The sequence below is a fragment of the Hemitrygon akajei genome, chromosome 3, assembly GCF_048418815.1.
Source record: "Hemitrygon akajei chromosome 3, sHemAka1.3, whole genome shotgun sequence".
In the NCBI taxonomy this organism is placed as follows: Eukaryota; Metazoa; Chordata; class Chondrichthyes; order Myliobatiformes; family Dasyatidae; genus Hemitrygon; species Hemitrygon akajei.
In genome coordinates, this window is record NC_133126.1 from 37,330,179 (window position 1) to 37,345,306 (window position 15,128).

The 15,128-nt window shown below is 42.1% G+C and overlaps 1 protein-coding gene across 1 annotated transcript in view; it reads right to left on the reverse strand.

The window, feature by feature from the left end:
• The window catches only part of tpp1 (tripeptidyl peptidase I), a 42,523-nt gene that overhangs the window by 21,995 nt on the left and 5,400 nt on the right, over window positions 1-15,128 (reverse strand). Inside the window, exons 3-4 of the mRNA XM_073039615.1 lie at window positions 2,993-3,132; window positions 1,582-1,732 (exon numbers count right to left, since the gene is read on the reverse strand). Of these exons, the coding sequence (XP_072895716.1) occupies window positions 1,582-1,732; window positions 2,993-3,132 (291 nt within the window). The remainder of the gene's footprint in view (window positions 1-1,581; window positions 1,733-2,992; window positions 3,133-15,128) is intronic.

The window sequence follows — 15,128 nt, forward strand, 5'->3', positions numbered from 1 at the left end:
CCAAGGACATACACTCAGGATTACTGAGATGTGGGCATGCTATGACGGTGCCAGAGGCGTGGTGACACTCGTTTGTCAAATTAAATCCTTCCACTGTACCTTTCGATGTTCGTGTGACAAATTAATCTTTAATCAGAAACACTTGGTCCTGTTGTGTGTAATCCTTTCAACTGATAAAATTCTAAAATCCATAAACTACCCTTTATAATTTTTCTTACAACCACTATCAGCATTGCCATGTAAAAAACCAGATAAATGATGCAATACGGGAGGCAGTTCACAGTCCAGTAAAAACATCCAAGTATTTTGCAATACTTCTATTTCTCTCTTTCTCTGGCATTCTAAAACTGATCTCCTAAATCCTTTTTGCAAGCCACAGATAACGACTTGCTCCACTCTTCAAGAGTGCAAGTTCCAGTTGACAGTGATTTGTCACCTGAGGAAGTAACCAAAGTCACAGAGCCATACAGCATGGACAAAGGCCGTTCAGCTTACCGTGCACATGCTGACCCACAAGTCATCCCATCTTCCAGCACTTGTCTGGACACTCCTTATAAGTTGCCACCACTCTCCCCAGCAACACTTATCACTCTCTGGAAGTAAAAGGACCCCTCAGATCCCCTCTGACTCCCTTACCCTAAATCTATATCCTCTAATGAGCTGAACCTCTGATATGGCTCATAGTTTCTTGAAAACTACCCACTTATACTCCGTAATTTTATACATCTCAATTGTGACCTGTTTTAACCTTACCTGCTCCAGTGAAAACAAATCCTCATTAATAAAATGCACCATCCTGGGCAACACCCTGGTAAATTTCCTCTGCAACCTTTCCAACATTATCACCTCTTTCCTCTGGTGTGGTGTCTAGAACTGCACACAGACTCCAGCTGAGGTCGGACCAGTGACTTATAAAGTTGGAACGTGCTTTTGTATTCAATGCCCCAACTAATGAAGGTCAGCAATCCATTAAGCTTCTTAACCTGCATTGTCACCTGCAAGGTCCCTCCTTTAACTTAATAATTGTGACTCCTGCATCCTTCAAATCAATCATTATAAACCGCAAAGGTCCCTGTACCAGTCCTTGTGGGACACTCCCAGCCACAGACACCAAATCACAAAAACAACCCTCTACCATTTCCTTCTGTTTCCAATAGCCATTAACTTTGGATCTAATTTACAAACTCCTGGATCCCATGGGCCCTAACCTTATGTTCTAGTCTCCCATGTGGAACCTTGTGAAAGGTCCCGCTGAAGAACATTAAATCTTTGCGATTAGATGCGGTACTGCAGAACTTAATGAAGGAAAGCCCAGTGTTAATCTCTAAAGAGATGCATGGGACTTGATCAAGTGGAACAAACTTAAATGTTGTAACAAAGGAAAATGGAATTCACTTAAAATGTAAAAAGATTCCACTATGTTACATTCAATGTTTTTGGATGTATTACAAAATTCTACATCCTAAAATACAATTTGTGGAAAAATACCCTAACTCTCAATTGGTAGCAGAACCCTTGAAGTCACTTACAACTTAACACTCAGAAGACAATGAACATTCCACGGTGCAGTTTTGATGTTACCTGGAAGACATGACACAATTCAAGAAATCTAAGGTCTGGACAACGGAGCAGTTCCGCACGCCAAAGTTTCCCAACCATGTCCAAACAGTTTGCAGAGTCTCTTCCGAAGGCTGAACCAATCTGGATAACTTGTCCAGGGAGAGATATTGACCTGAAAACAAGGCAGTGAATTTGTCTAAAGAATTATTTTTACAAAAAAAAAACACCTAAAAGCATAGAAATTGTCACTAAATATTTTAAAAATCTACTCTGAGGAAATATAATCAGATGCGTTACATTCTTCTAAATTGGTTTGTTGGATTTGGCACAACTAAAGCCATAGAGCAAATGTTGGAAATCTGAAATATAAAAAGAACCCTAGAAACAACATTGAAGAGAAGTTTGATAAGTACATGAAGAGGGGCTGTAACCCAAGCCTGGGTCAATGGAACTAAGCAGAGCAATAGTTTGCCATGGACTAGTTGGGCTAAAGGTCCTGTTTCTGAGCTGTAGTGCTCTATGACTATAAATACACAAATTGTAAAAACTTCAATTCCTAATTCACCTATTCAAAATGGGTTCATCCCCTATGTCCAGAACTTCCCCGGCAGGCATCCCATTGTTTCTGAAATTATTCTAGAAGTTTTGCCTCTGCTCCCCTGAGTGAAACTTATTCCACGTGATGATTACAGAGTGATGAACTGTTTCCAAATAATTTGGTCCTGTACTCCTGTATTCACTAGCCTTTCATGACAACACAAATCTCTCACCCTGAGGATTGAACTGCAGTTTTTCTCCACTGCTACAAACACTTGTTCCTTGGTGATCAGAGACAGATACTCTATTACATAATATGACTCACTAAAGCATGATGTCTAGACTTTGTAGCACCATTTTAGTGATGTAATTTGCTATCCCTCATTTTTGCTGATTGTTGTATTTGTTCTACATGTAAAGCACAAACTCTACCAGCACTCCCAGGCCTTTGTTAACCATCTCAGCTGCATTCCTGAAGCATTTATATCATCTATTTCTTTTCTTTGTGAAGCCCTTGAGTGGATTAATCTCCACCTTTTATTTTAATACACATTGTTAAGTTTTATCCAACCAAGGCAGCAATTTCTTAATTATTTTAGAATCAGTTATTCCAGCAGAGGTTCAGGGTCTGTGCTAACTTTTGTATTAGGGCAACAGTCCTTTTCCCATGTCTCTGTAAATATTATCTTCAAAAAATTATTCAATGTCCTGTTGAAAACCATAAAGGAATCTCCATCTGCCATTCTTTCAGACAGATTTCTGCCTGAAAAGATTTTCCTCACGTAACCACCGGATTTTATGCCAAGCACTTAAATTGATTAAATACTTGCTGAGTAAAGTCACCAAACCATTCAGCAATACTAATGCAAAAGTCATCAAATGAACAACAAATTACCATACTGGGAAGAATCTGGGTTGGATAATTGCTCCAGCTTTTCCTTCAGCTTATCGACATTCTGCTGTTTCAATGCAAACGTGAGAAGAACTTGGTCCGTGGATGAAGCCCGCTCCACGTATTTCCACCCAGCAGGAAGACTGCACAAAACCAGCAAATACATTAGAAAAGGCCTCTGCAATACTTTAAACTCAGGAATTTCCCAGGTTTGCTATTTACACACCCATTAATAGAAAGCCCATTGTCAAATAAAATAATTAAGTAATCCGAAATTAGTTGTAAGTTGGCTCAAGTCAAGTGGGAAAGTGACACTTGAATTTGATTCCTCACAATACCTACACTGCTGTGCATTTGTGCAATTACCCGTTCAGCTTTGATGGTTTGCTACACGGTAACACCCTTGGTATATACCATTATGGTAATTCGTCTGTTCTGTTTTCAATTGCTGTCTTTTTTAACGTTACCTGATGCATGCTCGGTTCACAACAGATTTACCATTCATTACATCGACTGCTGTTAAGTCGATTGATGCTACCCACTATCCCTGGAGCATGCTGTAAGGTCACAACTTTTTCTTGCTGAAGTTACTTCCTCTTATTTGTTCTCTCCAACCTTCCCTCTTGAAGCTTTCCCCTTACTAAGATGCTGATAACATAAACGCATCCTTTCCCTCAGGTACACCCCCTTCCGGCCTCTGCGAGCCCCACCGCTTTAATCGCTGGCATCAATATTCCCCACTTGATTCTCCTGTCACTGCAAACTCCCTCTATCAATTGCCCCCAATCCCATCGAATGAGTTTGTACCTCCCAAATATTTATCTTTCTTATGCTCCTTACCTCAGTCTCTCCAATAAGTTTCCTGTAACTGCACTAAAACAGTAATATTCTCTATGGGCATAATGCATTTCTGCAGCCTCTAAGTATGATGAGTCACACCCTCTTCTCTTGTCTGCAGTGCAGGTCAGTGGGAAATCTTCTAACCATCCAAATGTAGCCAACTATCCAACTTACCCCTCATCTCCACTCCTCCTTCAGTTATATAACACACTAGCTCTGCGAAGCCAGTTCCAAGCTTCCAGCTTGTCATATAATCTGCTTGATAAAGCCATCATTTCATCCAATTAACACACACAAAATGCTGGTAGAACACAGCAGGTCAGGCAGCATCTACAGGGAGAAGCGCTGTCGACGTTTCGGGCCGAGGCCCTTCGTCAGGACTAACCGAAAGGAAAGATAGTAAAAGATTTGAAAGTACTGGGGGGAGGGGGGAATGCAAAATGATAGGAGAAGACCGGAGGAGGTGGGATGAAGCTAAGAGCTGGAAAGGTGATTGGCGAAAGTGATACAGAGCTGGAGAAGGGAAAGGATCATGGGACGGGAGGCCTCAGGAGAAAGAAAGGTGGGGGGAGCACCAGAGGGAGATGGAGAACAGGCAAACAACTAAATATGTCAGGGATGGGGTAAGAAGGGGAGGAGGGGCATTAACGGAAGTTAGAGAAGTCAATGTTCATGCCATCAGGTTGGAGGCTACCCAGCCGGTATATAAGGTGTTGTTCTTCCAACCTGAGTTTGGATTCATTTTGACAATAGAGGAGGCCATGGATAGACATATCAGAATGGGAATGGGACGTGAAATTAAAATGTGTGGCCACTGGGATTGATCAGTTATAATGCTAAAATGATATTTGGTCTCTGCTACATACATCTGCCACCAAGTCCACCTTCCTTAGTCTGAATCAATGTGTTTTGCAATCAAGTGTCCTTTGTGACTCATTGCAAGCCAAACATTCTGGCATCATGACATTAACTTCCTCTGTCCATACTTCAGTTAAAAACCTCATCTATGCCATTACCATTTCTTGATGTGACTACTCCAAAATTGGCATAGTCAGTTTCCAATTCTCTATACTCAGTAAACTTCAGCTCCTATCTTCTCACCATTGGGTCCTGAGCTGACTCGCATTGACACCTGGTCTCCTGAACAATACTAACCTACACTAAGTTGGCAGGGGGATGGGAACCAGAGCAATGGGACAGTTGGTATACAAGTAGATGCAGTGTGTTGTGAGACTGAGGGAGGACAGGCAGATGATAGAGCAAAATTGCAGTCAGTGGGATTAGTTTAAGTGCAACTTGGGGGCAAAATCGAAAAGGGTGATGATTACAGGATGGAAGGTGTTATATTTGAATGGAAAAAGGTAGATGATCTTGTAGCGCAGTTAAAGATTGGCAAGTATGATGTTGTGGCATCACTGAGTTGTGGCTGAAAGAAGATTATAGGTAGGAGCTTCATGTCCAATTGTACCAAAAGGACGGGTAGGTAGACAAAGGGTGGGGTAGCTCTGTTGGTAAAAAATGAAATCAAATCCTTGAAAAGATGTAGAATCCTTAAGAAACTGCAAGGGTAAAAAGACCCTGATGGGAGTTACATACAGAGCTTCAAACAGTAGCCAGGGTGTGGGATAAAAATTACAATGGGAAATACAAAAGGCATGTAAAAAGGGCAATGTTATAATAGTCACGGGAGATTTCAAAGTGCAGATCGATTGGGAAAATCAGTTTGGTGCAGTCACAAGAGACTGAATTTGTAGAGGTGGCATTTTAGAGCAGTTTGTGGTTGAGCCCACTAGGGGAAAGATAATTCTGCACTGAATGATGTGTAATGAACCAGAATTGATAAGGCAGATTAAGTTAAAGAAACCTTAGAAGGCAGTGTTCATAACATGATAGAATTCACCCTGCAATTTGAGAGGGAAAAGCTTAAGTCAGATGTATAAATATATGGTTTCATTGCACATCTGCATTTTGCGCTATTTTTTAATGCATATTTTAATGCATAAAGTACGGTATATATTTCTGAGCAATCTTGCAACAATAATTTCCTTTGGAATAAATAAAGTTTTATCTTATCAGGATTATAGTGGAGGAAATGGAACTACAGAGGCAGGAGAGAGGAGCTGGCTAAAGTTGATTGGAAGGGGCACGAGCAGAGATGACGGCAGAAAACCAATGGCTGGAGTTTCTGGGGGCAGTTCAGAAGGCACAGGATAGATGCATCTCAAAGATGAAGAAATATTATAAAGGGAGATTGAAAAAACCGTGGCTGACGAGGGAAGTCAAATAGAGCGTAAAAGCATTACAGAGGGCATATAATATAGTAAAAATCAGTGGGAAGTTCGAAGATTGGGAAGCTCTAAAAAAAAATACAACAAAAGGCCACTAAAAAGTTATCAGGAGAGAAAAGATTAAATATGAAGGAAAGCTCGCCAATAATATAAAAGAGGATATCAAAAGTTTTTTTTCAAATATACAGTATAAAGAGAGGTGAGAGTGGATTATCAGAACCCTGGAAAATTATGCTGGAGAGGTGGATAATGGGGTACAAAGAAGTGGCGGGCAATTTTAATAAATATTTTGCGTCAGTCTTCACTGTGGAAGACACTACCGATATGCCAGAAATTCAAGAGTGTTGGGGCAGAAGTGAGCAGTTGCTATTACTAAGAAGAATGTGCTTGGGAAGCTGGAAGTGCTGAAGGTAGATAGTCACCTGGATAAGGTGGACTGTACCCCATTGTCCTGAAAAAGTTAGCTGAAGAGATTGCGGAAGTATTAGTAATGATCTTCCAAGAATCATGAGATTCTAGAATGGTTCCAGGGAACTGGGAAATTGCAAATATCAATTAACTACTTAAGCAGGAAGGGGGACAGAAGAAAGGAAATTATAGACCAGTTACCCTGACCTCAGTGGCTGGGAAGATGTTGGAGTCCATTACCGTATTAAGGATGAGGTTTTGGGGAACTTGGAGGCACATGATAAAATAGGCCATAGTCAGTGTGGTTGCCTTAAGGGGAACTCTGCTGGAATTCTTTGAGGAAGTAACAGGCAAGACAGACAAAGGACAGTCGGTGGATGTTGTTTACTTCAATTTTCAGAAGGCCTTTGACAAGGTACGCACATGAGACCACTTAACAAGAGCCCACGCTATTACAGGAAAGATACTAACATGGATAGAAAATAGGCCAACAGGTAGGAGGCAAAGAGTGGGCCTTTTGTGGTTGGGCTGTGCTGACTAGCGGTATTCCACAGGGGTTGGTGTTGGGACTGCTTCCTTTCACGCTGTACGTCAATGATTTGGATGATGGAATTGGTGGCTTTGCGGCCTAGTTTGCGGATGATACAAAGGGGCCATAGTGTTGAGGAAGCAGGGAGTCTGCAGGAAGACAAATTGGGAGAATGGGCACAGAAGAAGCAGATAGAATGGAAGAAGTAAAAGCGTAGACTATTTTCTAAACGGGGAGAAAATTCAAAAATCAGAGGTGCAAAAGGAGTCCTTGTGCAGGATTCCCTAAAGGTTAATGTGGAGGTTGAGTTGGTGGTGAGGAAGGCAAATGCAATGTTAGCATTCATTTCAAGAGGACTAGAATACAAGAACAAGGATGTAATGCTAAGGCTTTATAAGGCACTGGCCAGACTGCATTTGTGGAGTATTATGAGCCCTATATCTAAGAACAGACATGCTTTCATTGGAGAGGGTGCAAGAGATTCATGAGAATAATTCTGGTAACAAAAGGGTTAATGTATGGCTCTGGGCCTGTACTCACTTAGAAGAATGAGGGGGGAACTCACTGAAACCTATCGAACATTGAAAGGCCTAGATAGAGTGGATTTGGAGAAATTTTTTTTCTAATGTGAGTGAACCTAGAACCAGAGGGCACAGCCTCGGAATAGAAGAGCGTCCATTTAGAACAGAGATGATGAGGAATTTCTTCAGCTAGGTAGTAGTGAACCTGTAGAATTCATTGCCACAGACGGCTATGGAGGCAAGTCACTGAGTATATTTAAGGCAGAGGTTGACAAGTTCTTGATAGGTCAGAGCATTAAAGGACACTAGGAGGAGGAGGCAAGAGGATAGGGTTGAGAGGGAGGATAAATCAGCCATGATGGAATCGTGGAACAGACTCAACGGGTCAAATGGCCTACTTCTGCTCTTCTGTCTTATAGTCTAAAACTTGCACACTATAGCAATTCACACGAAGTGCTCTGCATCCATGGAGAGGAATGAACAGTTGGTATTTTGGGCCAAGACCCTTCATCAGAACTGGAAAGGAAAACTGCAGGAGCCAAACTAACGTGGTGGGGGAGGGGAAGGTGTACAAGCTGGCTGGTGATAGGCGAGGCCAGGTGACGAAGAATTAAGTAAACTGGGGGGTGATAGGTGGAAGAGGTAATGGGATGAAGAGGTAATGGGTAATAGAAGACAGTGAACCACAGAACAAAGGGAAGGAGAAAAGGCACCAGAGGGAGGTGATGGACAGAGGAGGAAAAGGGGTGAAAGTGGAACTTTCACTTTTAGGCTTATACTCGCTGGAATTTAGAAGATTGGGGGGGGGGATCTTATTTAAACATCTAAAATTCTGAAGGGATTGGACAGGCTAGATGCAGGAAGATTGTTCCCAATGTTGGGGAAGTCCAGAACAAGGGGTCACAGTTTAAGGATAAAGGGGAAGCCTTTTAGGACCGAGATGAGGAAAAACTTCTTCACACAGAGAGTGGTGAATCTGTGGAATTCTCTGCCACAGGAAACAGTTGAGGCCGGTTCATTGGCTATATTTAAGAGGGAGTTAGATATGGCCCTTGTGGCTAAAGGGATCAGGGGGTATGGAGAGAAAGCAGGTACAAGGTTCTGAGTTGGATGATCAGCCATGATCATACTGAATGGCGGTGCAGGCTCGAAGGGCCGAATGGCCTACTCCTGCACCTATTTTCTATGTTTCTATGAACTAGAATGGGGAATAGAAAGGAAAGAAGGGAAGCTATTACTTCTCCAACCTTAATGTGGCCTCATCGTGGCAGAGGTAGTGGCTTTCCTTTGCTGGAAAATCTTTCACACTTCTTGAAAACTTGTCCACTATTAATAGTATACTTGTGTATCCTTGAGACTTTGGTAAAGAGTCCACTTGTAAGTGCAAAAATGGACCACGTACGGCAGGAGCATTTAATTGTGGTAGCTCCTATACAGCTCCAGCATTCATTTTCTGGCATGTCATGCATCTCTCAAACGTTTATTGAGCTTGTGCGCTGGACTTTGGATTCCACCACCATTAGGAGAATCTGTTGATCATCTTTTCCACTCCAATGTGTCCCAGAGTGTGTATTTGCTGTGCCAGATGAGGAAGCAACATAGTTGGGACTACCAGTCTGTGACTGTTGCCATATCTCCATACTCACTCCCACCTCTCTCCATTCGGAACCTTTATTCTGTGAAGAGCATTGAGCTTGCATTGCTTGGACATCGAGTATGTTTGTTTGTGATACAGAGTTCAAATTCGTTTCTGTAATTCCAGTTGTCACATTCACTGCATACGCCTTTGGTACCTCTTTTACTTGTTCCTATGCTGCCTTTCCATTGTAGTCATTTTGGAGTAGCTTTTACATTTTAATACACCAACTTCTGAACACAGTTGTATGACATCCGTAAGTTCTTGTACTAGTTGGTCGTTCTTGATTGGGGTTCCTAAGGTCATAAGAAATCATCTTTGTCTCCGTAAGTTTCCAAAGTCATGAATAACTCCAAAAGAGAATTAGTGAATAGAGAATTGAGAATTAGTGCAGATATTAGCTGATCTTCCTTCTGCCAGCTTACAGGCTTTATTAAAGCTTTTAGTTTTGCCTATTGCACAGAGGTACCAGGAGCTATGCTTCCTGACGCCAGCATTTCAGTTTCAGAAACAACTGCTCACCCAGCCATTCCAATTCCTCTCTCAATCAGAGTACAGAATCAGATCCAGGTTCAATAAAGGCACTTCTTTGTAATACTTTGTCTTTTCACAGTCATGGTCATCATAGTCTTCCGTGTCCGATGGTAACAGTGTAGCCAGACTTGCTCGCTGAATGATGATATTAGGTGCCCCAAAGAACGGTAGACCACTTGGACCACTGAGTAGCTGTTACCTGAGAGGTCCTGTTCATAGTCAGTGAAGTGTGTACAGAGGGTGGACATTGAACGTTTAAAGTTTGATGCAGCACAATGCTAGGAACAGCCATGACTGCCAGATGGGTTGCCTGCTCTGCTTGCAAACATGAATCCCACTTTAATGCTACATTAACTAACCTAACAGAGTAATAACCAACAGGGCGTTGTTGGTCTCTATGTTCTTGAGTTAAGACTGTCATCATGAAGCCATGTTTATTGTTGACATTCAGGATACATAGTCTATCTGTACCAATGATTCCTAATGCAGATGCAGTACACAATGTCTTTAAAGTCGGAAATGCTTTCAGTTGTTCTTCATTAAGTCACAGGGTTGTCTCAGCATTCATAGCCCATCAGCAGATTGTTGACCGGTTGAGCAATTTCAGCATATAAATCGACCCATGCTCTGTCATAATTGCACAAACCCAGAAATGACCAAAGTTGCTGAATTGGTGTAAGAGGCTTTGCTGATTCAATGGTTTTTGCACAATCCTCATTGATTTCCTGTTTATCTGGGGAAGTGTTTTGAGAGGCTCGTCATGAGGCATATCAAGACCCTGCTGCCCCCCTCACTGGACCCCCTGCAGTTTGTGTACCGTCCCAACCGCTCAACAGATGACGCCATTGCCATCACCATCCACCTGGCCCTAACCTACCTGGACAAAAAAGACACATACGTTCGGATGCTGTTCATAGACTTCAGTTCAGCATTCAACACAATCATTCCTCAGAAACTGACTGGAAAGCTGAGCCTACTGAGCCTGAACACCTCCCTCTGCAACTGGATCCTAGACTTCCTGACTGGGAGACCTCAGTCAGTCCAGATCGGGAGCAGCATCTCCAACACCATCACACTGAGCACAGGGGCTCCCCAGGGCTGCGTGCTCAGTCCACTGCTGTTCACACTGCTGACCCACGACTGTGCTGCAACACACAGCTCGAACCACATCATCAAGTTTGCCGATGACACGACCGTGGTGGGTCTCATCAGCAAGAACGACGAGTCAGCTTACAGAGAGGAGGTGCAGCGGCTAACGGACTGGTGCAGAACCAACAACCTGTCTCTTAATGTGAACAAAAGAAATGGTTGTTGACTTCAGGAGGGCACAGAGCTACCACTCCCCGCTGAACATCGACGGCTCCTTGGTAGAGATCGTAAAGAGCACCAAATTTCTTGGTGTTCACCTGGTGGAGAATCTCATCTGGTCCCTCAACACCAGCTCCATAGCAAAGAAAGCCCAGCAGCATCTCTACTTTTTGCGAAGGCTGAGGAAAGTCCATCTCCCACCCCCCATCCTCATCACATTCTACAGGGGTTGTATTGAGAGCATCCTGAGCAGCTGTATCACTGCCTGGTTCGGAAATTGGACCATCTCGTATCGCAAGACCCTGCAGCGGATAGTGAGGTCAGCTGAGAAGATCATCAGGGTCTCTCTTCCCGCCATCACGGACATTTACACCACACGCTGCATCCGCAAAGGAAACAGCATTATGAAGGACCCCATGCACCCCTCATACAATCTCTTCTCCCTCCTGCCGTCTGGGAAAAGGCACCAAAGCGTTCGGGCTCTCACGACCAGACTATGTAACAGTTTCTTCCCCCAAGCTATCAGACTCCTCAATACCCAGAGCCTGGACTGACACCTTGCCCTATAGTCCTGTTTATTATTTATTGTAATGTCTGCACTGTTTTTGTGCACCTTACGCAGTCCTGTGTAGGTCTGTAGTCTAGTGTAGCTTTCTCTGTGTTGTTTTTTTTTACGTAGTTCAGTCTAGTTTTTTGTACTGTGTCATGTAACACCATGGTCCTGAAAAACGTCGTCTCATTTTTACTGTGCACTGTACCAGCAGTTATGGTCGAAATGACAATAAAAGTGACTTGACATGACTTGTCTTGACTTGAAATATTTTGTCCCAAGTAAATTACTTCCTCTTGTTGCAATTGTGTCTTGCCTAGATTTGCTTTGTGACCTTTGGAGGATAGATAACCAAACAAATAAAGCACATCGTGTTCATGCTGGTCTGCAGCTTCAGATGTAATCAGGACAGCATCCACATATCGTATGAGAGATAAAAATGGAGGTGCACAGAAGGAAAGACTGTATAGGTTAGGACTGTATTGATGATTGAGAGGAAATTTGATAAAAGGGTTTAGGTAGGGTAAATGCAAACCAGTCTTTCTCCACTGCAACGAGAGGTTATGGATTAAGAGTGAAAGGTGAAAAGTTTAAAGGGAACATGAGGGGAAACTTCTTCACTCAGAGGATTGTGAGAGTGTGGAATGAGCTGCCAGTACAACCGAGCTCGATTTCAACATTGAAGTTTGAATAGGTACATGGATGGTAGGGGTATGGTCTTGGTGCAGGTTGATGGGAGTGGGCAGTTTGAATGGTTTCAACATGGACTAGATGGGCTGAAGGGCTTGTTTCTATGCTGTACTTTTCTATGAGTCTATTAACTCTTTCAATTGCTCATTCATTCAATGAAACCAACCATGCTATCTTATCTCTAAATCAGTAGTAGGCATTTTCTGGATCTTAACACAGGCCTTCTTAATAAACTTAACTTTGTTGGTATTTTTAGTCTGGACTTTTTCATTAATTGTATCAGACTTCTGCAGGTAAGAGCTCTTAGTAAATTTCATGACTTTGGCCATTGTTGGATTTGCTCTTAATTCATATACGATCCTGAAATATTTCTAGATTGTAACTAAATAGATGGATCCAGCAACCAAATAGGTTGATTCAACAACCAAATAGATCACAGCCAAGTAGATATAAACCCAATATTTTTACTAGCTACCAAAATAGATCAACTAGCGACCAAAATAAAGTATGACCGAATAGATTGCAACCAATATTTTCCCAACTGTTTTGCTTTTTAAGTAGGAGCACAGCAGTTCTCAATCCTAATTTCCACCTGATATTCGAAACAAAAACCCTTTCCCTCTCAGACAACAGGGGAGCAGAGGAAGTTCTTACCCTTTTTGTTGTGCGCTAAAAATTCCTCCTTTGTCTTCAGTTGTTCCAAGTCCTAAACTCCGTAATATTCAGCTGCCTATGCCAATTGTTGGATTCTGATGTTTAGGATCCATGATTCTTTAAGAACTCATGAAAAGGTGCAAAGTTTGTTGCTTCATGATTGTTTTATTAAGAGTTGATAGAACAGAGTACAGTTCAACAGACAGTGATAGGGGTCTACCAGTGAGGAGAAAGCTAAGATTAAAGATACTAAGAAGACTAAGATGTGCTGCTTTGTGTTTAGCAATTTTATACTCAAAGAGATAAGGAAACATTTCATTCAGATTTATAGATAAGAATTAACCAATTAGAAAGCTATTATTTGAATATTGCAGTACCAAGTTAACCATAAGATATAGGAGCTGAATTAGGCCATTTGACCCATCAAGCCTGCTCCACCATTTCATCCAATTTTCCTCTCAGACCCAATCTCCTGCCCTGTATCCCTTTGTGCCCTAATCAATCAAGAATCTTTCAATGTCTGCCTTAAATATACATAAAGACTTGGCTTCCACAGCTGCCTATAGCGAAGAATTCCACAGATTCACCACTCTCTGGCTAAAGACATTCATCTCATCTCTGTTCTAAAAGGATGCCCCTCTATTCTGAGGCTGTATCCTCTTAGGCATTCCCACCACAGGAAACATCCTCTCCACATCCACTCTGTCAAGGCCTTTCATCATTCCATAGGTTTCAATGAGGTCAGCCTTCATTGTTCTGAATTCCAGTGAATACAGGCCCAGAGCCATCAAAAGCTCTTCATATGACAAGCCATTCAATCCTGGAATCATTTTCGTAAACCTCCTTTGACCCCTCTCCAGTTTCAGCACATCCTTTCTAAGATAATGGGCCCAAATCTGCTCAAAATATGTGAGGCCTCACCAGTGCTTTATAAAGTATCAACATTACATCTTTGCTTTTATATTCTGGACCTTTTTACTCCATTTAGAAAATAGTCAACCCTTTCATTTTTTATACCAAAGTGCATGACCATACACTTTCCGACACTATATTCCATCTGCCATTTCTTTGGCCATTCTCCAATCTAAGTCCTTCTGTAGCCACTCTACTTCCCCAAAACTACCTGCCCCTCCACCTATCTTCATATTGTCTGCAAACTTTGCAATAAAGTCATCAATTCTATCATCCAAATTATTAATATATAACGTAAAAAAAAAATTGGTCACAACACAGACCCCTGTGGAACACCACAGAAAAGGCCAGAAAAGGCTCCCTTTATTCCCACTCTTTGCCCCCTGCCAATCAGCCACTGCTTTATCCATGCTAGAATCTCTCCTGTAATACCATGGTCTCGTAGTTTGTTAAGCAGCCTCACGTGTGGCACCTTGTCAAAGGCCTTCTGAAAATCCAAGTACACAAGATCAACACATACTTCATGACCCGACACCTGGAACTTCCAGCATTCTCCACAGTGATGCAAAATATTTATTCAGTTCATCTGCCATTTCGTCATCCCCCATTACTACCTATCCAACATTGTTTTCCAGTGGTCCAATATCCACTCTCACCCCTCTTTTACACTTTATGTATCTATCTGAAGAAATCTTTGGTATTTTCTTTACTATTACTGGCTAGCCTATTCCATCTTTACCTTCTTAATGACATTTTAGTTGCCTTCTGTTGGTATTTGAAAGCTTCCCACTAATTTTTGCTCTATTATATGCCCTCTCTTTGGCTTTTTATGATGGCTTTGACTTCTCGTTAGTCATAGTTGTGTCATCTTGCCTTTAGATTACATCTTCCTCTTTGGGATGTATATATCCTGTGCCTTTGCTTCCAAAAGTTCCAGCCATTGCTGCTCTGCCATCAACCCTGCCAGTGTTCTTTTCCAATCATTTCTGACCAACTCCTCTCTCATATCTCTGTAATTCCCTTTCCTCTTCTGTAAGATTGATACATCTGACTTTAGCTTGTCCTTCTCAAATTTCAGGGTGAATTTGATCATATCACGATCATTTGCCCCCCGAAGGGTTCTTTTACCTTATAGTCTCTAAGCAATTTTGGTTATTGCACAACACCCAATTCAGAAAAGCTGATCCCCTGGTGGGCTCAACCACGAGCTGCTCTAAAAAATCATCTTGCAGGCAATCTAGAAATTCCCCCTCCTGTAACCCAGCTGCA